This window comes from Apus apus, chromosome 2 (assembly GCF_020740795.1).
Source record: "Apus apus isolate bApuApu2 chromosome 2, bApuApu2.pri.cur, whole genome shotgun sequence".
Classification (NCBI taxonomy): domain Eukaryota; kingdom Metazoa; phylum Chordata; class Aves; order Apodiformes; family Apodidae; genus Apus; species Apus apus.
In genome coordinates, this window is record NC_067283.1 from 42,874,800 (window position 1) to 42,901,655 (window position 26,856).

Sequence of the window (26,856 nt, forward strand, 5' to 3'; positions counted from 1 at the left end):
TGAAAGTTCCTTAAATTTGAATGCAGAGAATACTTTATTAACTGATTACAGTTTTGATGACCAATTTTAAACCGTAACTGATGTGGAAAACATAGTGGGGGACATTAAGGCTGAGCCATATATATATAGACAAATCTGGATACTGATAACCTGTACATTTAACCTCTGCTTTTTCTTTATACATCTTTTATTCAGTGTCTGAAATTAATCAAAGAGAAAAAAAACTGGCCACTAATTTAGTCTTATATCTGGAATTCATTTTTGCATGGGTTTCTGAATGCAGTGTAAATCTCAGAGGAGATGAAAGAAATTTTCTTTAACCTTATCCAAATGTTCAAGAGTAACTGGAGTGTGTTGTTGTTATAGTTTTGTGCAATTAATCTTCTGTTCCAAAAAAAGCTGTTCTCTCCTGTAGAGCTTGATCTATTTAAAGTGGTATTAAAACCTAACTAACAGGTTGGGAAATCAATATAAATTAAGTGCCTGTGGTGTGTATCAGTTTTCCTGCTCTAAGCAATCCCTACCACTTCAGTGGACACACTTGCAATTTTACAGAATTACACTGACTTTTCAGCAAAACCCAGAAAAAAACCCAACACCTTAATTTACTATTCTTGCACTGTGAACAGTACTCCTACATGATGTGATAATCGTTTTCCACCTGTACAGCTCCCTTTTGTAAAACTGGGCAACTCATATGAAAGAAAGACAGACATCAACTGTTTGTGTTCTGAAAGATATTTCAGTTCTTTAGTTCCAGTCACTGAAGGAAGAGGCAGAGGCAAGTTTGAATTATCCCAGAAAACTGAACAATTGGTTTTATTTGGTGTCTTCAAGATGCTTCACCTTCTGCTGGAGATGTAGGTGTTGTAGGAGAGACCATTTCAGGTTTTCGTGAAATTCTGTCCAATTCTGCCTGCACATCTGTTAAAACTGCCTTCTGACCTACAAAAAAAGTGTATACAATTCAGTCATGTTTACAAAACAGTTTTGGGAAAGCCTACAGTATCTTTAATTTTCAAGAATATAAAAAAGCAAAAACTGGAAAACCATACATTTTGCGTAGGACAAATCCTAAAAATTCTTACTGCATGCTTGGAGTGCAGAGTAAAGGCATAAGGCCAAAACCCAAAAGCAACTGAAAGGTATGAGTACAGAGAAAGTCACAAATAATTTATCATTATTTATTCTCAAATAAACTTCCATAATTATATATTAATTGTCAACATAGAATCATAGAATCACTTTGGTTGGAAAAGACCTTTAAGATCATCAAGTCCAACCATTAAATCATTTCCCTTCTTTACACATGATGGTTTTTAAACTTTTAGCCCTTTTGATTTTCCTCTTCCTTCTGGATTCTCACTAATTTTCACACATTTTTATTAACATGTGTCCCTCAAGGCTTAAAGAGTTAATGTAAAATACAAAATAAAAAATGCCTATTTAAGGATAGCAGTTATAGAATCATAGACTCACAGAATGGTTTGGGTTGGAAGGGACCTTAAAGATCATGGATACTTCTACACAGTTTTCTTAATCACATCTATTTGGAATAATTCTGAATGTAAATCAGGGGTTTTACCACAGACCAGTGGAGTCAGCTCTACACACCTGGTCAGCATAAAGCTGACACCACTGCTTATGGGTGCATGCAGACCTGCGCATGGCAAATCCCTTTCTCTCCTTACCCACTTGCCTCCTCCCTAGCTTGGAATAGCACAAACATTTGTGCAGTCACACCTGATACAAGCTTAAACCACAGCTTTTTGCCCATCGTTTTACTCCTCTTACTCCTTTGTCTAGGCTTCCATCATGCCATGTTCTGTCATAAGAATGGAGAAGAAAATATAGGAAAAGGCACTGCAGAACTTTGAAGTCTAGGCCATGACAAGTGTGCATAGTATCTCAGGCTGTGAAGGAAAATTCCAACACACGTGTAGTTTTAGCTACATGCCAGCGTCCTTTCTGAAGACACAAATTAACAGGAACTATCCACAAAGCTAGTTTTGCCAGATGTAATGTCCTGCTCTTCAAATCATTTAAAGCAAGCTGGTCTGGTATCCAAATCAAAGCAACTAACATTGCAACTAATAAGCAGAAGAATTTTCCATAGCTGCCATGGGGAAAAGTAATTCTCAAATCCCAAGCTAACGTCTTAAGAGCCAATTTTCAGATTTGAAAAGTAAGCATTATAGATAACACTAAACAGAAGACAGGAAATACTGAGGAAGGTGAAGAGGACACTTCTAAGCCAAACATTTTTATTCATGGTAATTCCTTGAAAACCTAGTCCTTCACCACATTAAACTGGCTACACCCTAACCCTTCATTTGTTGCATAGCAGGAAGTTTCTGAGAACATTTTTTCTCCTTAGTAGCTTTATTCTGTTCCTGAAGCTTCTGCCAGGGCCTCAGACACAGTCTGCCTGGCATCACCCAAACCCGCTGGCGACCTCTCCCCACAGGATTTTTAAGTGGGTGCTCTGTGCAACTCACACTGTGTCAGCTGTATTTGCTTGAACAACCTCCATAAACTGCTCAAACTCTGCAGCAGATTAGGAAGTACTCGTAAACTTTGCTCAGTCAACTGAGCTTTGCATTTAAAACAGGGAAGTGCACACATGTAAAAATAAATGTCAGGGTCAGTCTACACAAAATGTTAGCGGGAAGTGAGTGTTTCGTTGTTGGGGTTTTTTTACCTCTTACTACATAGTGTCTTACTACTAGTGTCAAGTACCAATGAAACATCAGCATTCTCACTTAAGCTCAGCATTACTCACCTCTGAAGAAGTGGGGAGGGAAGATGACTGTGTAGGGATGTTCTTAAGTAGAATCACAGAATGGTTTGGGTTGGAAATGACCTAAAGATGATTTACTTCCAACCCCCCTGCCATGGGCAGGGGCACCTCCCACTAATACAGAATACCAGTGATTACCTCCCAGTAATACTGAAACATTTTAATCTGGAATAGCAAGAAGCACCAGAGTAGTCTTGCATCTAGATTTAGAGCAGTCACTATTAGACATTTTTATATGAATAATAATGATTAATCACATCAGATGAAAAAGGCCATCAACAGAAAATACATAAGTAATTTTATAGACTGTTACCAAACTCAATGAAGCCAAACCTTTATCACATCAGAGCTAGATCATTAGCAAAAGAAAATGTAAAGTTTATTTTAACACTGACAGTATTTTTTTTTTTTTAAAGAACAACCTGAAATTAAGTCTAAATGTATCTGAATAATATTAAAAATGGCTTATAGCATCAGCCATTTACTGGGATGGAGGGGAACAAAGGAAAAATTAAGAACTCGTGTGGACACAACTCATGCTTAGACAGCCACATGAGAAATTTTTCTTTGATCCTCTGAGAGCCATTAAAAAGTAACACTAGACTGCTGTGAAAACAAAAGCAAAAACCATATCCCATAAAACATTCAGTTAAATATAGGGGTGTTCATACTTCTGATAAGCTACACTAACAGGAATGATCCACTACTCACAATTTAGACTGAGTTTATCATTAACCATACCTGACTTTTTTGCTGATGGTGGTAAGTTGCTGCCAGCACCTCCAGTGCCACCTCCTCCTGGACTGCCACCAACACCACCAGGGCCACCAGGAGAACCTGTTTTCTTGCTCAGAAGACTATTGAAGAAGTTAGCCAGGACTCCTTCACTAGTAGCTCCAGCTACAAGGGGAGGGAGGAAAAAAACCAAACACAATAGCACAAAATGAAAACCAAAACATTTTCTAAGTAAATACTGATTTTGTGTGTTAGTCAATCAAAATAAGCATACTAAAGAAAGCAGGCAAAGCAGTTATTTTACATCCCTAACTGTATTTGTGCTCTTGTAAGAAAAGGTACCTTTCATATTTGGATCGATTTTTTTTGAACCAGTAGGGATAGGTGAAACACTGGCAACGTTTGATGTTACAGATCTATTTGGTGTCCTAGGAGATCCTCCAGGAACTCTTGGAGAGGCATCCTATGCAACAAAATAATAAAAAAAAAATCTGAACCTGGACTAGTCAACCTTCTACAGAATTAAATAATGCAGTGTAAAAGTACATGAAACAAAGCATTTTGTTCTTGCAGCTCCTAATTTTGTTTAGGGTTTTGGTTTTTTGGTTTGGTTTGTTTTTTTTCAATAATGGAGTATCACATACAACTGAAATGACAAAATTAGATTTTGATTATTGTGTACAAGTTTTTTTTACACTTGTGTAACATTCTTACAAACATTATGTTTAGTGCAACTATAGCAGCAGTGAAGCTTTCCATTTTATGTCAATAAGAAACTTGAAAATCCTCTTGTTCCTTAGTAATACCTCTGACCATAATGAAAATGGCACTGATTAGATCACAGAGGAACTACACAATTTCTTGGAAAGACACAAGATGCCACCAATACTGTGGAAAGGACTAGATGTAGTCCAAGAGAAAAAGCATCATTCATTACTTAAAGGATAAATCATATTTCTGCAGAATTGTCATCCAAAGAGGTAAAACTACCTTTATAAGATCACAGGCTCCCCATTAAACTTGCTACCTTTTATTTTATTTATTTTTAAATGCAGGTGATGTCATAGTTTTAATTTGACCTTAACTTTATGCCAGAGTTCTTATTATTCCTAGAGATACACTGCTAAATGTAGGATATAAAACTCATGAAGTTTCAGCCAACATAGTTTGCTCCCTGCCATGCTCTTGAAACAGAAAGGGGGGTCAACTAACTGCTTAAATGCATTCTAACATATGAAAAGTAAACTCATGACATTTAGCCCTCGCTGTCAATACAAGTTATCATGACTAGTTGTGAAGAAGTGTCATCATTTTAGAGCAGTACACACTGTAGATTTTAAACACTATCTAGTTTAAAAACATTAGATAAAAGAATATTTGATAGTGCAAACAAAGCAAACAACCCTCTCAATATATTAAAATGAATCATTTGATATTTAAAATGTTTCTTACTAACCACTGGCCTTCCTGCAGCAGTAGGTGGTTGTTTCGCCAACTGTGACTGCAAAAAACAAACAAACCCATGTAGTGTTTTATAATACAGTAAGCAAGAATACAAACCCAAACCCATATTGAGAATGTTGTTAAATAGAACACTGGCTGCTTTAGAGACAGAAAATTACCTGCTGCTTCATAAGAAACACTTGGTCATCTTCTGCTACAATTTCTTTTTCATGAACAAACTGCAATACAAGAACATAAAATTATTTTGGCTATAAGAAATATATTTCCTTTTATACTTCCCTGTTGAATGACCAAGGCATTCAACAATGAAGTAAATGGGTAAAGTACATTGTACAGAAGTACTACGTTTATTTCAGACCCCATTTTCTATTTGAAGACTGCTACCTCGTTATTCCATTTAAGCTAAATGAATTGGAAGTTAAATCTATCTCCAGATCTGTAAGAAATGTTCACAGATGTACACACTCTGCAGCACACTCATGTCTCTTAACTTATTGAGGCCCAACCTTGGTATTATTTTAAAGATAACTACAGTAAAAGTGACTCTGAAGCTGTGTTGCATCAGACTTGTGAACACAGACACCTTAGATCCCACATCTATGCATGAAATCACAAACACCTCCCTCCGAATAAGCTCACCACAAATCTTTGGTAAAACAAGCATGGCAAACACCAATATCAAAGTTTATAAATTGAGACCTGAAGTTTACAAACATTAAAAAAAAAAAAAATCAGTTACAGTTTCCTTGGACTCTTAATGATTTATTATACTATTACATATGTCTTAAGTCTTTCAGGAAAGACTGCAGGAAGGACAGAGGATTAGTTTTCTCAGCTAAAGTAATTCACACTTGGAGGTAAGAACAGTCCCAAACTCTTAGCCTTGTTAGAAAAAGCCATAGAAACATTTGCCTTCAATAACCTCTGTATGCATGGGGCCCACTGCTGCTGCTGACACTTTGTTCAATAGTTCCAAATGTATTTTTAGGTAGTTCTGTCAAAGCCTTTTGTTAAATGGTATGAGAGAGGAAATATACTGAATATATGCAGAACCTGTGTTCACATGTTTGTTCATGACTCTATACTGTCTCAAGCTTTCTTAGTTTAAACACCCCAACAGAAACAGAAAGCACTATGAAGTCATGAGCAACTTGGTGCAAAATGGAGTGCTTTTAAAAATACTAACTCAACCTGACCAACAGGAATATGAAGCAGACTTTTCAGTACCAAATATGTATTAAAAGCAAAATAATTATTTTTGAACAATACAGCAGCAGCAGAAAAAAAACCCAATAGTGTAAGCTGGAGAAGAACAAAATAAAAAGACAAAATAAGAAAAAAAAACACTGTTTATCACACTCTTATGATGAACTGGAAGCAAAGTCTCAAAGAAAGAGAAACAATCAAAGAAATTACAGGTGTATAAATAGATAAGAAGTTGAACGACAAAACATCTAATTTACCTTTCTGACTGGTGGTTTTGTTATGGTATCTTCAAAACTGTCTTCTGCTTTTAGTGTCTGAAAGTTCTCGTGCAATATTCCTATCTTCTTGTCATTATCCCAACCTGCAGGACTAGAAAAAGGATTATTTGGCTTTAAATTCTATTGCTACTTCAAGTTATATTCTTGTATGCAATCAAACTGCTCAGAACTGAAAGCCAGGAAAGTCACCATAGCTCACATTGTCCTGTGCAAGCTAGTTATTGACTAGTACAACTATTTAAAAGATTGGTTCACCATAACAGAGAAGAGCAAAATCTCTGGGTTTCATGTTTCTCTTTGAAGAAGAAAGTATTTGTAATCTCAATCCGCTGGTGCTCACAAACTCCAACTCATTATAATGTAAAATGGAACTTTAAAAAGCATTTTAAAAGGCTCTAAATGCTGTTAAGGGTCTTGCACAAATACATTTTATAGTCACATATACATAATGCAGATAACTTACATAAATACTGCATCTTTTTCCACAACAACAGCTGGAACATTGAAAGGAAATCCATACAACTTCTGGACTATATATTTATATACTAAATCAATGTTTTTGTTCTCCTTTACTGAAGTGTAAATAAGTGCTGCCCCATCTGAATCAACTTGTTAAAGAAAATTCAGTTTAATGGTTAGTGACAGATACCACAGCAACCCTTTTTTGTTAAATTTTATCTGTTTTGTAGAACTTAGAGGGGGAATACAAAAATCAAACAGGTCAAACAACTTCCAAAACTTGATTTTTAATTAAGCTATTTAGTAATTTAAATCTTTCTATCTGCATTTGTTTTAGGCTAACACAGCTACTGCTTTTAGAGTAAAGTACAGGCTCTTCTCACTTTCAAAGCCCACAACACCAACGGTTTCACTACGATGCATTCAAAACTGTCTTCTGCTTTTAGTGAACAAAAATTGTTCATGCTATATCCTTATGTCTTGACTTTATCCCATCCTGCAACACAGACACCACAGCATTAACACTAGTAGCCTCAAAAGTACCAAAGATCTTCCACTTCCCCAGCAGGGTTTTTAAATTAGGGGAGCAAATTCTTGCATTGTACAGTGATCTGCTTTTGAAGGAAATAAAGGCAAACGAGTGGTGCTGTGTATCAGTTACTAAGAGACAAAAGAGAGTGCTTAGTATTTCAGAATGGTTCAGTATAAAATCAACACAGCTTATGCAGAGAATTTATAAAAACAGCCAAGAAAGTTTTGAGTAATTTTTACTTTGGGATTATAAAAGTGCCAAACTCTCTAATTTATTTCTATATGCATGCAATTCAAATTCCAGAAGAAAATTATATAACAGGAACTGATTCCCATTCAATGATGTTCAGGCTAGAATTCCAAGTTGTACATGGCATATACAATCACAGAAGTTAATTTCTACTAATTCTCCCTCCATCCACAAGACTTATTACAATTATCTGTAGTTCTGTTTTGAAAAATTACATCTTGGAAGCCCTTTGAAGCAAGTACCACCTTGGTCCTCAACTGAGGTCTTGGTTTTTTAAATTAATTTTTCCACCTGTTAACTGTTGTCTCTCCAATAGCATTTAAACTTCCCTTTACCACAGCAAAAATGATGACGACACAACGTAGGCATGTTAGTAGCCTCTAAAATATAGATCTCAGCATGTCTAGTGGACTACACAACACGAAACAGTATTTTATATATTATTAAACCGATGAAGTTTAAAAATAATAGCACAGCAACAGTTCATGTGCACTGTCTCTGTTCCAACACAAGAGAAGAGGGTGGATCTTTCCTACAGCAATTCATACTTCTTTCCTTCCCTCATCACCTCATCCTGTGGAATTACTGAACACTGAAGAGACTGCGTATCTGGGTCAAAAAAGAACATGTCTTGTGACCATCTAAACAAGATCATACTGAAATGAATTATCTTCTTGTTATTATTTTAAAGACCTTGTCAGCTAAGATGTGTTGATTTGCAAAATGACTCCTGAATATGGAAGTGAAGGCAAGTAAATAAATTCATGGTAAGGGGACATGCTAGACTCCTGCAGCTCTGGAATAAAAGAAAAAAGGACAAAAAAAGTTTTATTCAACAGTGCCTGCAGGGGGAGCTGAAGCAGACTGTCAGCTACTGTAAAGGAGCTGTATCCTACTTTGATACAGATGCAAATATTCTTGTATATTTGTGTTCTTTTATATTTATATTACAAGATTTAATTGAGTTATTATAACCTTTATGATATTTTAAAGGATACATTGTAAGCAAAACCGTCTGATATGTGACTGAATGAAGTCGAAGTGTTCATCTCTGTAGTCATGCTCTTTTTCCAGAACACTGATAGCATCACACTGTCAAAAAAACCACAGAATTAATAAACCACTTCCAGTTATCTGTTGAAATAGCAGTGCTGCTACACATGCAGTTCACAACTGGGCTAGGGGGATAGAGTGGGGTGGGTGGTGCAGAGAAAACCAAACACCTTCTAAGATAGTTTAGAAGCATAATTGAACCGTTATTAATTTTTAATAATATATAACTTGATGTGCATGTCCTGTGGTCAACACTAACGTGGGAGTTGAAGTGACTGACATTTTTCTTTCACTCCCCCTCCCCACCCCCAATGCAGTAGCTCCAAGTCTCTGCTGAAGACTGACCCACTGAGGGTCACCACCATTTTTTGCCTAGTGTATTTTTACACACTGTAGTATTACAGCACAGTCTTTTTTATCCAGTTTATCCAAACTAGCCCTTTGCAAAGGGAGGTAAAAGCAAGAAATGTGGAAGCAGGAAAAAACCCTAACATGGTAGGGGGTGGGAGGGGAGAGAGGAATAATAGCCAGCAAGTGAGGAAAGAAGAGCTTTTCAATCAAGATCAGCCCTCCAGTGAAGGAACAGCATATGCATCAAAAGGTTTATTCTTTTTCCCTGTGGGCCAGCAGAAGCTGCAGATGCAGTATGCTCAATGCCAATGAGAACTGCAGAGGCAGGGTAAAAGAAAAAAAAAAACAACACAACAACAAACCAAAACAAAAAACAAGCCACAAGAGAAGCACACTATTTTTTTTCTTTAGACTAAGAATATGGTTACATATCCAACAGAAACCAAAACATATCACAGAAACATCCTAAGAAACTGGGAAAGTTAACAGGGCAGCACTTTACTAACTAGAACCCTCGACTATATTTATCTTTATAAAAAGAGCAGAAAAATTGAAAAAACTACTACTAAAACACTATTTGAGGAATAAGGAGGACTGTGGACATTGAAGGGAATTCCAATTGCTTACTTTACTAGCTTACTTCTGTGAGCAAAATCAGATCTGAGGTATTCCTCAATTCCTTGAAAACTGGTAGAACTAAAGGAAAAACTAATCCCAAAACAATATGCAATAAGGGCTTCCAGAAGATAACCAACCTTCAACATTAAACATTTTAAAAGAATTATTATGCACAGTATTCAGAATGACTTAAGAAACATGTGCTTCCCACCCCAAATGCACAATTGACAGTTGCTTGAATAAAATATGCAAAAAACCTAAAATGTGAAACAAACCTTTGTACAAACTACTACTACTGGAATGCCTAAGTTACATGTTAGTGTATCTGCACCCAGGGGTAAAATCACACTGTCATCTTTGTCTTCCTGTAATGAAGTATTTCTTCTCTGTGGAGAAGCTGGAAAATCCTCGCCTGGTTCTACATATTCCTGGAAGTCTCTTACCACTGAAAGTAAAAAAAAATACATTAAAAGATCAGCTACTTAGTTATTTCAACAATGATTTCCACTGCCATTGATCTCTAGCACTGTTGATTATCTAGTACTTCTGCTTCTTTATGTTGAAAAAATTCAGCATGCACCAAATGCTGACTATTTGCTTGCTCTGTGCAGCACAAGAGAGAACTAGTACATTTGAGATCTGGTTTATCAGCAGCCAGAACATGAGCAGATGAAACTGTCCATAAGGACAGGATTAACCCATTTTATTTTATCATTGTGGACCCATTAGGCAGTTGCTATTAACTATTATTGCTTAATATGTTTCCTAAAGGATTAATATTTCCCTGTGTTCTTCTTGGCAAAATTAATGGAACAGTTTGTTAGAATAAGTAGAATTACACCTTACAGATACTGCTTAGCTGCTACTGTATACCATGTTTTATCTAAAACCCCTTTCTCCACCTTTTTCTCTCTATATACAGTGACTCTGCAGTAGTAATAAGCAAAAATAATAGATTAGTTATTAACCAGTTTGAAAATTAATTAAATAACATTTAATATTTGGTATGCTTTTACAATAGATCAGATACTACTATAAAATGTATCAAGGAGGGTAAGTCAGAATATAACAAAGGTTGCCAGGTTCTGATGCATATACCTAAACTTCTAATTATATAGTCACTTACTATTCCTACAGTCAGGGATACAATTTGGGACAAAACATCTCTACCTTTCACATCAGGTTCTGTTTCACAGAGAAGAAACAGTATTCCACCAAACCCCACCACTGATTACTTCTCCATGAGTAACACATCCTGATGCAGCCAAAAAAATCAGGCAGCAAGACAATTTAGCTGAATCATGCACACTTGCAGCTAACTATTCCAGTATATTCTCACTGCTTTGTCCTGATTTATGTTAATCCACCCCTACTTTCACTAAACTGACTGAAGCCCTCTGAGTTTACACCTAGAAAAGCACTAGTTGAATTAACAGAGCAAGACTTATTTCAACATCCCTGAGAAAACAATGCATTAGGCCAAGATGATTCAATTTTTCTGCAGATCTTGGAGGTCACAACAAAAAGCACATGCACAGACTCTACTTGAACAGTCAACTCAGGCTCTTACTCAGGGAATGCTACTACTTCAGTCTGATCTGAGAGCTTTCAAGAGCGTTCCAAATTGACTGTGTTTTAAACTGTCTTCTCACCTAGATATGCCAGACAGTCAAGGGAGTCTTTCCTACACAATATCTTCTTTGTTCTGGGATAAATGCATGCTAAAATAAAAGTTGCATTACTCCAGTGGATTTCTAAAATTCCCACTGTAGATCAAAACATACTAATTTTTATAGAAGAACAGAAAACAGTAAAAAGGAGGATTGGTGTAGTGTATCACAGCTCAAAGACTGTGGAATACAATTCTAGTGTCTTCCTTTAAGAAACAATTGAAATGATCAGACCACAAGGCTTCATTACCAGCTGAACACAGTAACAGGAGGAGTTATTCTAACCCTTCACAAACAGCTGCTCTGTATCTCCTAATTGCCTTCTCATACTAGTTTTTGTCTGCACAGGGTCTGTCTTTGAGTGGAGGTAAGTTGCTAGAACTGGAAGACAAACTCAGCAGCACACCTCCAGAAAATTACACACAAAAACCCTCAGTAGATTTCAGTACTGTTAGCAAGTTAAATCAGCCTGCAGGAGCCTCTCAGGAGCACTGAGTAAGACACAGAGCACCGACCCAAGAATAAAGCAGGACCATGTAGCCAAAAGTTAGGCAAGCAAGACTCCTCCCTCCTCCTTTTGGCAGTCTGAAGCTGCTGCCTGCCTAGCAATGCATGAAGCCACACCACAAGAGGTTCAAAACAAGAACAGCTTCCAGTAATATCTGGATTGTATCCAGAGCTTCTAATATACTCAACACAGAGACCATCAATATAAAAAAGAATTGGACCAGATAATAAAAGAACAAGAGAGCAGACAAAACTTCTAATGACTAGCTGCTTTTCTTGAGTCACTTCATCACTTAAATTTTCTGGATTTTGTAGAGTTTCATTATCTCTTCACTCAGTAAAGAAGCAAAACTATCAGCCTACACATTTGTAGTAACAGAGATATTTTGTCCTTACTTTCATCTTGTAAAATCCTATCTGAAACTGTTGGAGGGGGGGATGTTTCATACACACACACACACACCCCTACCTCGGAAATCAAAACCAAAACAACCACACCCAAAAAAGCTCAGCTCCTCCCTCCTAAACAAGTTCTTGTAGAAGTTACCATTCTCAAGGATACTTCCTTACAAGAATCACTCTTCAAAGAAAAAAATGAAACAACCAACACCCTCCACCCCCATCCCATTCTAGAGTATCTACAACTGTCACGTTATTGGCTACTTCATTGCAACACGGCTACAACCTGCATTTCTGAGGAAAAAGCTCTTCAGCAATCTGGCAGTCTGTCACTTAAGAAAATACCAGTTCCGGAGAGCAACTTCAGACTTACATACAAATTTTAATCATGCTATTTGATCTTAACACACAGCTTTCTCAAATGCTCCTTCCTGTAGTAATTAACTTAGAGATGAATGGGAAAGACTATTGTTTTAGTACCCAAAGGGAAATACAATGGCTAGCTACCCAAAAGTAATACAGAGGTATGATGTTAGTGAATTCAGTCAGATAATTTAAGGAATCCTGAAAAATATTTCTGTTCTCCACATTTAAAACTAAAGAGACAAGACACTGACAGAGCTATATCATATCCATGCCAAAACAAACATATAGGTGCATTAATGTCAGTAATAATTGTAAAACTCGTCAAGTAGAAAGGGCCCAGACATTAATAGGCTGCCATGAATCCTTTCAACATTTATACTTTTGGTAGGTAGGGAACAGGTCCCAAATTTGCTAGACAGATTAATTACAGGAACAGTTAAGAAGTCAATGCTCTGATTTGCCTTTACGATAAAAAAAATAAATAGAGAGCTAAGAAGTTTTTTTCTCCTAGAGAATCTTACCTTGAAAAATCTGTAAGAATCAAGATTGTAAATTCAACCCAGCTGTTCTCATTCTGAAACCCTTTCCCCACTAAGTTAAGATACTTCTAACGGAAAGCAATACCAGTATTGTTCATATAGCTACTTTGAGACTTATGTGAAGCTCGACTTGCTTGATAACTCCTAATTTTAAGTAACATTTCCAAGAATGAAAAAGACTGCAACAGAGAGATTAAATGGTGCAGAAAGTATTAAGCATATTTGATTTAAATTGATTCCTACATATTTGCAGAATACTCACACTTTTGCTCCATTTCTTTCATTTCTTCAGGAGGAATTTTTAACTTGTCAATATGTTCTCTTACAACACTTGCCCATTTTTGTAAAGAATCCAGTGCAGTCCAAGGTCTAGACATGTCTACTACCAACATAATTAGAGTGTCCTTTAGAGAGCTTGCCTCCATCGCAAATTTAAGAAGACCTTTGTGATACAGGTCACCATCCAAAATCCATACATTACATCTTGTTTGGTCTACAAAGAAAGGAAAAACACTGAGACTTACATGAAACAGTCCACTATGTAATGACAATTAAATCTTCTTTAGATATGTAAAATACAATGAAGAAAGCACATTACATGTTTTATCAGTTAATTGAACATACATAACAACACACGACCCTCTCTCTCCCTCTTCCAAACTATGATATTTAGCAGCTGGTAACTGAAGATCTTAATTACATCATCTGAAAGTGAGAATCCAGAGATGGCATTCAACAATTCCAAAACTAATGCTGACCATTTTAGAAAAGGTTTGCTTCAAGACACAACTCAGAAGAGGGGAACTGGGTGAATTCAGCAATCCCTTCTCAGTCCTTGGTCTGCTTAGCTCTCAAGGACTGCCATCTCCCTTTCAAAACTCCAATGTGATATGCCTATATAACTCTTAAAATACAGAATGTACCTTGGCCCTTCAGAAAAATGGAGCTGAACTGCAAGTTTTCAAATGTTTTAGATGGACTTAGCAAGCAAGCAAGTTATTATTCAGCTTTGCAAAAGAGCAATCACCATACGAACAGACCATCCCACTTCTTTTTTCCCCCAAAAAAATACCATACTTGAATATTCAGAGACACTTCTGAAGAGCTGGAGATTCAAAATTAGATAGCTAAATATAATTACATTTTGCCTTCAGGGAAGTTTCTATTACTTGTTACAGAAGTTCTAAGGAAGACATGTAGATCCAATTCACAATCTTCTTAACTCTGGTCAAGTCACTTTTGAGACCAACAGCCAGACACGAAAGTCAGGAAAGCAGGTGTTTTGTTTTTTTTTTTAATAAAAAGGAACAAAAAAAACCCAAGAAATGTAGAGGGGTCAACTTCTTCTGGTTTTCTACTATATTTGTTCTTATAGTATGGACAAGAGTTCCCATTTTTCCCCAGAGCTCCCAGTATGTCCTTATTCACACATCACTCCCCTCTAAGTATTGCCTCTAGAGAATTCATTTGACCTCTACAGTGCCCAGTCATATTCCTTCTCCTGTTCCCCCACATATAAGCATCAGTTATCCATTCTATAAATGCAGGTGCTTGGGGTCTGGATCTCAAACATCTTTTTTACCTTCTGGCCAGAAGCCAAATCAAGCCAGTTGAAACACAGTTCTCCTTCCTCCAAATTTTTGGGTTGGTGGTTTGGGTTTTCTGTTGGTGTTTGTGCATTTAAAATTCAGCATTGTGGATGTTTTCATACCCATCAAATACATCATATGCAGTCTTACAGATTCTGATACCACCAAGACAAAGGTTTATCTGCTATGTCCAAGCAAATACTTGCTACAATAACTGACATGCAAGGTAAGAGCCTAGGCACCTTCTCCTCTAGGCCTGAGGAACCCACTTATGCCTCCCATACATTCAGAATGTTGCAGTTAAGACTGCTTTCCCTGGTCTTTTCGGCCTTTTCTTTTGATTGGTTCCACTCCTCCCCTACCACTTAAGTGGTCATTCATAGTACCTACTAAAGGAATTACACTGAGAAAGTTCCTCATTAAGCAAACTGCTCATGGTTTAAGCTGGACTCCTGCAAATTATCAGGAAAGAAAAACATTCCATTGTCATTCCAAATATCACACTACTGAGCCATAGCTTTCAGAGTAGTTTAAGATAGTATTAGAAATACAAACTTACCGTCTCGATCTTCATCATGCACATTTAAATACAAATACTCCATTCCTCTTCCTTTTTTGTATTCCTCTATTCCTTGAATTTTTCCTATTAAGCTAGTTTTACCTGCTCCATCTTCACCTGAAGAGACACAAGTTGGATACTTCTCAATCTTTAATCACAGTTACGTATTTAAAACCACTTGGGGCAAGAAGGAAACTCAATAGTAACAGGGTGACTGAACTCAGTAAAGTTTTGAAATATAGTGGGCTTTGTCCAACTCATCCATCCATTCACAGTAAATACCTCAGCTTCAAATCGTACTTCTAATTATTGAGAAATGCAATTATGCCACTAACTATGCAATCTGAAATAGGCTCGTACACCTCTCTCTAAAAAGTTACCTTAAGGAACAGTTATCAATACCTCAAAGAATTTCAGTCTTGCAATTGGTACCAAAGTGGTAATAAAGTCTTTCTAAAGTAGAGTTCAAGTCACAGTAAGCTCATCTTACTATCAGAAGAATATGATTTAGAACTCTCTCGCATCAAGCAGCACGCATCACCAGGCTCAGTAAGGCAAATCTGTTTCCTTAAGCTTTTAGTTTTTGGTTTCTTTGAATCTTCTCAGTTACAGGTCTAAAGAAACCTTGAAAAGAGGTGACAAAGAATAAGCCCACTGCTGTACAATGCATGTGTATTTGGGTACACTGGCAGTGACAAGCCTGCAAGCCAGATCCATTCATTCCTACTCTCTCCCCTCCAAAGGGAGCTCAGGAAACCAGTGAATCTTACAACTCAAGCACAGTGTGAACACCTCAACTATTGCCAAGGACTCTTACTCAAAACCTTCTATTTCTAACCATATAGTGTCAAAGCTAGACAATTCCACGTGCAGTTTTTTCAGTTTGAAAGAGTAACCAAGCTGAATCTGGACACGAAGAAGGGTTTAGTCACTCCAACATCAGAAAATTCTCAGAACTCACTCATAGGTTATAAAATTAGTATCAAAATCAGGTTCCTAAAAAGTACCTTATAGGTTTTGTGGTGAACGTAACATCTTTCCAAGCCTCTCCTAATATAGTGAGAGTATAAACACTTTTAACTACATAACAAAGAGTTCAACGACAGTAATTTTCACTGCTAAACACAATTAAGTTTTCCCTTTAATAGGAACTGACAAGATTTTGGCTACATTAAAAAGGCTACAGATATAACCACAGAAAAGAAGAGAAAAGTCATACTTTGATAGACTAACTTTTAATTTACTCAATTTATCATTCCTAAGGTTACTGCAGGAAGACTTCCGTTTGGAGTTCAGCTTTATTTTCAGATTTCTGTAATACTCAAGAAGCTACCAGAAAGCATAAGACTTGCTTACTCTAAATATCTCAGGTAATTTTACTCAACAAAATTAAAAGGTATTAAAAAAAGATCAGAAATTAAGATCTGGTTAAGTACAGAGGAGTTAAAATGAACTTGTATCAGTTTAACATTTTCAACATTTATTTTGCTAGGTCCTTAACTATTTTGAATCAAGACTCGCTTAAGAAAACAATTGCAGCTAAGTTTACATAAATTATGGGAAGTACAGCTATTTTCTATTCTTACATCAAGCTTTTCCTCTTTTTGTGAGAACAGTCTTTTAAATAAAAATTATGTCCAAGAAGTGCAATCTTTGTCACCGGGATTAATTACAATTCCACCTTTGCCCTCACTCAAGTACTCATCCAAGCTTCTTAAATTTGCCATCTGTAAATAACTGGGAAGACTTCATTAAGAGCTGCTGTACTGACATGTTAGGCTGCTGAAGTTCCTATTACTTTTGCCAACAATTTCGGTATGATTCATTCTGTTATTTCACCTATTTGAACATGCAGTTTCAATTAATTTGTCACCAGAAGGCTCAAAGGTAAGAGAAAACAAAATTTGTTATTCCTTTTAAGAGGGGTGGCACTTAACAGCTTTTTTTAAATCTCAGAACAGCTGAGAAATTCCAGCTAAGTTCTCCTGCATACTAGTTTGTTTCACATAGTGGCAATAAAGATTACAATTTGCTTGCACTGAGGAAGTTTTAGCATCTTCTGCAAAGTACCTCTGCCAGTTCTTAACAAAAGCAGCTGCCACTTAAGTCTAAGAAACATCTGTGGTTACAAAAAGCTCTAAACATGACAAAAGATACACTTAAACAGTTTAAACTAAAACATATCAACAGCAGCATCTATGCAACTTTGTTTGAAAATGCTCATGCTAAATAATATAGGCAAACTTGAAATAGAAGTTCCACAAAACCCTTACTTACAGCTGTGTGCTGTGTCATTTCCTCCCCACTCCTTGTATTTCCAAGTGCCTGAAGTAAACTTAAGTTCAGTAGTGTTAATATCTTATGTCAAAATAAGAGCTGTGATTCTACTTTTCCCCTCCAGTTTTCCAGTACCTATCTTCAGACCATACACAGGAAGAAATTTTATAAGTATAGCATAAGGCAGATTGATTTGATATAAAATTAGTACCTTTGGACAGATACACACGCACAGTAGTCATTTCAGCTTTCTATCTTAGAATTACTTAACCTGTTCTGTGAAGAAGATTCTCTATTCCCTTCTCCTTAGCAAATATCCACCCATTTCAAAAGAACAAGATCAGGTAGATGGATCACGGACATACATAACTGTATAATACAAGTTACTGCATGCAGAGAGCAGTGTTCATCATTCACTGGAAGGCCAGAATGATGCATCAGTGAAGTTTGAAGGGACTGGTACTACTTTAATTAATTACTCAGGTAAATGAAGAGAACAGTACAGTCTGCAGATCATATAAGAGAAACCAAGGTATCTGTGAGAAAAGGATGAGAAGCAACACTGACCAGTGGTCCAAAATAAGTTAGCAATGCAGAAGCCAACTAATCTACAAATAGAACAATTTGCTTGCAAGAGTGCAAGATAGCAGCCTAGCCAGATGTGCCCTGTTCCACAGTAGATCCAGAGTCCTCAACAGACTTAAGCCAAATTAGAGTCAACACTATGAAAAAAGCTGTAAGAGAGTACAATCAGGATGACCATATATGACATAAGGATTTCCTCCTTTTTGCTCACACAGTTCATCATAAAAAGTTAGGAAAAGGCGACTGCCTTGACCCAGAAAACATGCTAAGACTTGAGGCTTCATCTGCCTCTACTTTCTATTTTTAGTATGCTGCATATACCTTTTAAAATTGTGACAGCTGCAAATGTGTTTGTATACTTGTTATTCATTTAATTTTTCCAAACAAAAGTCTTCAATGTACCACACCTGAAAAGTCAACACATTGAATTTATTGAGTTACACTGGGAAAGAGCAACTTTTGCTTTGTAGTTACTCTTTAGCAAGAGTATCAAAATACAAATAAATCTTAAACCAGTGCTTATCCAAATCTCCCAAAGTTATTACAAATCTCATTAGCAAATTAATTCTAAGTGCATGCCTTTAAAAACTTCTCAAAACTCAAACACTTTATTATAATGCCTTTAGTAGGTATAGAAGCTTCTCTCCATCAGAGGAAGGAATAAATATTTGTGAGGAACTCGGAGTCTATTAGCTATTTTAGGTTTGATGGATAAAGCTAATTACATTACTATGCTGCGTTATGTATTACCAGGGACTCAAAAAAAGTATACATGCTTTACAAAATAATTTCTTAATAAGAATACATACACACATACACACAATTTGGCATTTGAATTACAAATCCTAAGACAGTTAAGCACATTTTTCTTTTTTGTTGTCTCTGGACATCTCCAAAGTATAAGAAAAAGTGATGCTGCTTAGTTTCAGACAAAAGGAAAATTTCATATTCCTCAGACTTAAACACGATTGCATATCTATATTATGAAACAGATATTTTTAAGTGCTACTGAAGCAATATCTAAAACAGAGCCTCATGCACCTTCAAAAAGAGTCATCATCATACTATTCACTCCAAAATTTTTAAAGAAAAAATCCTTCTTTATTTCTAACTGTATGATAAGTTAACAACTGACTTCTGTATGTAAACTCGGAGAGCAAAACATTTCTGACACACAATTCTCAATATAGAATTGCAAGGTAGACTAAAAATAGATTGCTGCAAACATAAGGTTTAGCATCATTTTTTTTGCAAGTAACATTAAAGGTCCTCCTTTTCCAGAGTAAATCCTAAAGAACTAAAATTCTCCATTACACCAAACTACACTTACACATTCACACGACAGTGAGGAAACAGAAGTGATGCCTCCAGCAAGAAGTGCCATACACCAAAGCTGAACACAAGCAAAAGAGGGACAACAGATTTAATTTTGCAGAAGAGTCAGGCTAGGACACAGTTGAAACAAAGCCAAACCAATCTGCTTACACACAGTATTTCTGCATCTTGTTAACAAAATGAAAAGTCTTATACTCAACAAAACAAAAGCTGTTTCGTTTTTATCCCTACATTGCTACATTCCACCCTTCTGATGAGCTCCTCAAGTTGGGGGTTGTGCTCGTCAAAGCTGCCCTGTCCAAGGTGCTATTCCAAGGTCTATGAAAGGAGTTTGAAGACATCCTTCTTTCTGCTCTCAAAGATATAGAAAGCCACAATACAAAACCCTAGCCAGCCTCTGCCATTCTCACTACTCCAGGCAAAAAGTATGTTTACTCAGCAGAAAATGCAGTATCAATAAGTGTTCTGCTACAAGACAGAATTTAGTAGAATGATGACCCATGGATGGGAAGGATTGACAATGAGGTGACTGAATCACCTTCTGTGAATGCAGGCAAGCAGGCACTTATCTACAAATAGCTACTTAAATGTTCAACCATAAACTATCACATTAGAGACAACTTTGACTCTCTATTGCAGAGCTTCTCTAAACTTTCAGTTAAATATATTAAAATTAAGAATATTTACTACTTATGAAATTTCTGCATTTCTTTCAGTTTAGAACAAGAACACAGAAGTAGATTTTCACTCATCTTAAAACATGACATTTCTTACATCTCACTGAAATTTGTACATGGAAGAACAATGAATGCATTATTTCCAGGACAAACATGAGTCTTGACTTTTTATTTAAATTGTTTCTCTACTGTGAAGTGTCAAGTGTGTTTAAAATATGGTGAAGCAAAGCAGCAAGAGCATGTTTCTTTTGTGTCATCAGTATTGTTGGCCTTCCCCCCTTCCATCTGGGGCTCACATTTCTTTTTCCAACAGCTCTTTGAAAAGCCCTGGAGGGACTTAATTGTGTGTAATCAATAATCCTACTGGTTCCTTGATGGAGCTTTTTTGTTTGCTTTTAAAAAACATCAGTTAAAATTCAGCTTGGTATGGGAATTATAAAACTAATCTCTAAAAAAATATGATAAAGCAATGCCAAGAAAAACTTGAAATAATGTTCCCTTCTGCCTCCCCCAAAAGGCATATTTTTGTGAACTAGGTTTTACACTTTTTACAAAACAAAGATGGCTTCTGGGTAGAACAATTCACAACATTTATTTCTAACATAAATATATTGAATATGCATATTAATAGAAAAAAACCCAACTCACTTAAATATGATAGAACAAAGTAATGAAACCCAAACCTAAATTATGAAACAGGGCAAAGATGCCTTCCCAGAATCACAGTGCAATCTCTATTCCACACCTCGTGGAATGTCTGAATCCTAATACAGAGGAGACATAACAGTCTTCTTTCTACTAGAATCGAGCACATGTGTTCTATTTTCAAGATAAAATACTTCTCACAAGCCAATAACTGCCTTTTCCACAACCACCTATTAGTGAAACAGACTTGTTTACTAACTGAAGCATGCCTGAAGACCAAAATAATCAGAGTAAACCAAATTTAGGTTGCTTTCAGAGAACTGAAGAACAAAATTAATCATGCTGATGAGATCCTTCTCTAAAATCCCTCAAAATAACATGAAAGTTCACAATAAGTAGGTTAAATTAAGTCTTCAAATAACTTGCCACTAAATTACGATTTACTTATTGGACAAAAAACTTCTCCTCTAAATTTGTTTTACTCCACCAGGTAAGTCTTTCCCCTCACATATGATTCATTTGGTATCTTTACGGCAGTGACAAATAAAGTAACTTTCCTGAGAAGCACCTTAATTGCACTTTTGTGCTACAACATGATAGAAAGCAGACTGTATAAAACTGTTACAAGACGCCTTTTGTCAAGTCCAGCACCACAAGAATAAGAGGTCTACTGTGGAAACAAGAGCAGTAACAATGTTTACTTATGTTTGGAGAAATCCACAGTCAGAGAAAAGCTGAATATTGCAGAGTATTCTATAGTAAATAGGAATAGCACACATCTTTAACGCAACCCTTCTCCTTTAACACAGCAGTAAGCTATCTAGTGTATTTCAAGCAGGTTCACTACCAAAACAGTATAATCCTATGTTACTACCAAAGGGATATCATTATTGGTACTCCCTGCCACTGACCTGCCTGGAGAACACAGAAGCACAATTCCTTTTATTGCTCCTCACCTTTGGAGCTATTTCAGAGATAGATCCGATAACCAGCGGCACCTTGGCAAACCAGAGACAAATTAAAATAAATGCCATTCAAGAATTTCAGAACTTCCCATGCTGTTTTAAGTAAGCTTTACTACACAGCATCCATGTAATTCTGTTTTTTTTTAAAAAAGTATAGTGTCCTTCCTACTAGAATAAGTACTACTTAGTTCTAACAAGTGATTAGAATTTTATCTAGGTCAATGTCCCATCAAAACAATTGACACTTTAGAAGCGTAACTTTGCTAATCAAAACAAAACTTGGCTACATTTGGAAGGCTTTCATCACCTGTAGAAGGTGAAGGAGTTGCAAGAAGAGAAGGAAAATAAAGCATCTGACTTAACTTCTGCAGTACTAGAGAAATAAAAGCATTTGAGATGAACAATAAGGATGGTATCAACAAGCAGTACTTCATCAGCTGTAATGACAAAATGATCACAGCAAAACCTTCAGCTATTCAAATAGGAAAAAATAAAGTGGAAAAGTAATTTTTATAGTGTTGAGTACAAGTAAGCAGATTTTATATTGAATTTTTAATACTCTCGTGACAATTTGAGGTATCAGACATTAATTTTGAAGTTCACTATATTTCATGGGTCCACTAAAATAAAGTAGTAAGATAAAACTGCTCTTCAGGATGTACCATTTTCTACAATAACAGCCATTGCCAATACATGTACACACAGAGAAGTGTACCTGTAAATTAACTGTAGACAGGGGAAACTTCTCAAGCATCCTGACAGTCACTGGACAGGAGCAGAGGTCAAAGATTCAAACAAACAGGCCTGGCCCTGAAAAGTGAGATATCTGGGGTAAAGAGAAAATGTGGACACAAGGCAGTTGAACACTTGCTGCCCACTAAACTCAAAGCCTTTATCATCAAGTGGGGAAAAAAAATGCATAAAGAAAACGAAAACTCTAGTGATTCAGCGGAAGTGTCAGTATGCAATACGGACACTTGGAGTCAGGCATACGTGTGTTGCCGGATGGTTTGACATCACCAGAATAGCAGGCAGAGAACCTACTGTGCTTCAGAAACAAGGGAATGTATGAAACACAAAGGTAGAAAGCAGCTATTCAGTTCACTTGCAAGGTGGGAGCCTGTCTTCTTGTACATCCTCAGATGACTTTGAACATCACTGCTTGAACACATCCTGCAGTTTATTGGATAAATTATTACTCTGAGCCCCTGAATTCAAGCGTTCACACATTCTATAGCACTACGGCTTCCATCCTTAACCGGCAATGGGGACTTCTTAACTGCTCCCCTATTCCACTCGCTGGTTAGGATATGATTATATCAGGAAGGAAACGAACAAGAGAGCTCATAGAAGAGAGTCCAGGAGGAAAAAAAAACCAACACAACAAAACACAAAACCAACAAATCCAGAAACAACAAAAAGCTGCTCCTTTGGCTATCTGCAACATGTAACTAGAAATGTCACTGAGAGCACCCAACTTCCATAAGGAAGCAGGGACACCTTACATTTTCTACTGATGAAGTTTGCTAAATGAGGTAGCTATGATCACTATGACAGAACTGCTGAGGAATCAGAACACACTTGCCTCACAGAAACTTTTAAGAAAGCTTGAATTCTTATTATTTATTAATACAAGAACAGATAAATGCTTTCATGCTACATGTGGTGCCAATCAGAGTTTCAAGTCTACACAGAAAAATAGTTACTGAAAAAAAATCTGTAAGTGAAACAATTTTGAAGAAGAAAAACCATAAGTTAATAAAACTTTTTACTGATTTTGAGCAGAGAGTTACCAGTATTATACGTTTACCTTCACTTCACAAAACCATGTCCCATATCTAGAGATTAGCATATGGCACTCCAGTTTCCTTTAGTTAATTCTGTGATGTCTTGAACTGCTTTCCAGGTTCTTAAGAATGAGTTGTTAACATAGCTAAAAATAAATACTGAAATAGCAGAATTAGCATGCCAGACATAGCCAGGTTCCCAGAAAACCAAAGTGTTTGAAAAATATAAATGCTGCAGGCAAATTAGAAAACTTGCCCTAGCAAACTAAAGAACACAAAGTAGTGTTTTTTTCTGGTTTCTTTGGGTGTTTTTTTGGTGTGGTTTGGAGACTAAGAGGATTATTTTATCTTTTTTTAATGCAGTTTGTATGGAAAATAAGCATTCATTTGTCACGACATACCAAGTTTTGACCAAGATACTGTCTATATGGCAAATATTCACCTATCACAAAATGAGCGAAAATCATCAAGACCCTCGTCAGCTTTAAAACTCTTGCTTAAAAGTATTTGAAGAGTGATGAAATGAAAATAGTCATGGTAAGAAGTGATCAGTATTAACAACAACAGCTAGTAAAAAACTATTTAAAGGAGCAAAGCTTAAAAATAGAAGAAATGTCAGTAAACAGGGAAATTGCAAACACACAGCTTGAGAACCAGGACAGAACTTCACATACTGAATCTGTCCAATATAGGATACATAAAACTTCTCCTTTTCCTGTGCCAGTGTGCTTCAGGAGCAGCATCATGACTTGCAAGTGAACAGCAAAGTGTAATACATGCATTAGGTATTATCACAAAGACGACAGCCACGGTCCTCACTGGCCAGTCCTCAGATCTGACGCCCTTTTCCTAAATACATGCCAAACCTTTTCTTCCTTGGACAATGGCCTTCTAGAAAACACAATTCCTAAGAAAGAACTAGAATGTCTTCTACAAATCTGCACATCTTTTAAAAAAATGCATCAGTCCAAAAAAGGAAAAAATATTATTTAATTAAGTCATTCTGTAAGAACTACTTAACAGGTAAAAAGAAAATTTCTATACAACAGATTAAATATGACAAACTAAAGGAGCATTTGGAAACATTTTAAGGTACCCTCTCTAGTTCTGAAGGAAGGATAGTCTCCAGCTATTGAGTACTAAGGGTTGCCTGACTACAAAGAGAGAAGAAAAACAAGAGTGTAATCCTCTTGACAAGGATCACAGGTTGAAGAAGAATCTTCCAACTTTAACACGGACAAGTCACCCAATTCAGTTTCAAAATACCACATCAAAAAACTAATATCAATAGAATTTCCAATTTTAATATCCTACTTAATTCCATAACATACAAAGCAACACATTAAAGATCTTGTAACAGGTTCAGTAGACTATCCCACCATCCTTGCACATCCTTCTCCTTCATAGTCTGTTTTAAGTCACCACTCAGCTACCAAAACAGGAAGAAAAGAGTGACAGTGATTGCTTTGGGATTATGGAGGGGAAAAAAACTAACTTGAAAAAGCTCAAGAGTACAAACCACAAGACTACATAGAATCATAGAGTGCATAGAACCCACACGAATATCTGTACTGGGTTTTAACCATGTTTCCAGATACTAACACACAATTCTTTCTGGGGACAGGGAGGTTAGCAAAGAAGAGAAGAAGCAGCTAGTTAACAAATCCATCCACTAGGCATCATTACATTGTCTACTAGCAATGGTATTTAATAGTCTCTCAGTAAAAAACCCCGAACAAACCCAACGCTAATAACAATACAAACACACACATTTGAGAGCATCCATTTCTCCCCCCTCCCCCATGAAGTTTTTAATTTTGCTCGACATAATTTTTCCTCTCTCCTTCAACACCGAGTAGCAGCCACGTCTCCCATTATCGCCCTACCAAAGTCCCATCCTGCAACTCCTACCCCTTGCCAAACGCAAGGCTGGACTAATGCACTGGGTGGAGATAGCAGAACACAATGAAAGCCAGCAGCAGTAAACGATGCCACTGCTGCTGCAACAACTTGCTGATGATATTGCTGCTGACAAGCTCGGTGCATGTGGGCAGGAGGAGGGAGCCAACACGCCCAGACAGCCTACCCCGCCCTCCGGCCAACACGGAGCCGCCGTCATTGATACCGTCCGGGCCACGGAAGCAATTTCTCTGCTGGGATGACACACCATAAGGACCAGCAACCAGCCCTGGCTGCACCAATGAGGCAGACAAGGCTGCAGGACCCGCACGCGCCCCTAAGTCAACATTCATCGGGGGGGGAAAAGCCATCTCTGCCTAAGGAACTCGGGTGGGGGAAGGACAGTAAGGGTATTATGGCGAGGCACCCGAGATGAGTGGGCTATTTGAAGCATCTCTGGATATTGGCTATCCAGAACGAAGCAAAAGCATGCAAGGGAAGAAGCGAGAGGGCTAAGCCAGCACCTTGCCATCATCACCCCGCCACACACACACTCCCTTCGGGCACTCGGCACGGGGAGCTCCCTCCAGACGCCCGGGAGAGGCTTAAGGAGCAAGCCCGGCATGCGGCAGGGACAGGGAAAGGGGCCAGAAGGCTTTTCTCACCCAGCAGGAGGACGTTCTTCCCCGAAGGTAGCTTAGAGCGGGAGCGTGTGGACACCTCACTGAGGATGCAGGACCTGGCGTGGAGAAACGACAGCGCCTGAAGAGAGGGATCCCGCTTCCTCCCGGCCCCCAGCCTCGCCACCTCCCGTGCGTGCGCGGGGGGAGGCAGGAACGGGGGTAGGGCAGGAGCTGCCACCGCCCGAGGGAGGAGCCCCCCCCGCGCCCCCAGCCCTCCGACCGAGGCAGAGCGCCAGGGTGGGGGGATGAGCCGGCCCTCCCCACCACCCGCCTCCCCCGCGGGGCACGGAGCCGCCGCGAGGGCGGTAACGGCCGCCCCGGTGCCGGGCGGCGGGGTGGGGCGGGCGGTTACCAGAGGTTCTGCCCATCGTCCTCATCGCCGCCTGCCCGCAGCTCGACGTTGTTGTTGTTGTTGTTGGCCGGGGCCGTGGCGGCAGCCGAAGGAGAGGGAAAACCGGCCGCCGAAGCGAGGCCGGACGAAGAGGCGCCGAAAGCGCCGGCTCTCCCCGCCGCCGCCGCCATCTTCGCCGCCTCCTCCCTGCCCCGCCGCCTCCCTGGGACGCGGAGCGGGCGGCGGCGCCGCGGCGGCTGCCAGGAACCCGGATGTTGGGCGGGGGGCGGGGCCCGGG

At 38.0% G+C, this 26,856-nt stretch overlaps 1 protein-coding gene across 1 annotated transcript; it reads right to left on the bottom strand.

Annotated features, from left to right (window-relative positions):
- DYNC1LI1 (dynein cytoplasmic 1 light intermediate chain 1) lies at positions 1–26,824 on the bottom strand. The gene is made up of 13 exons (XM_051612902.1): positions 26,580–26,824; positions 26,210–26,283; positions 15,375–15,491; positions 13,489–13,719; positions 10,021–10,190; positions 8,722–8,815; positions 6,947–7,082; positions 6,463–6,574; positions 5,158–5,217; positions 4,992–5,036; positions 3,878–3,998; positions 3,542–3,700; positions 1–945 (listed from the first exon to the last, which is right to left on the bottom strand). Exons 1-13 carry the CDS (start codon positions 26,747–26,749, stop codon positions 833–835), a joined length of 1,602 nt encoding a protein of 533 aa, XP_051468862.1. The 5' UTR covers positions 26,750–26,824; the 3' UTR covers positions 1–832.
- Between the last annotated feature and the right edge of the window lie 32 nt (positions 26,825–26,856).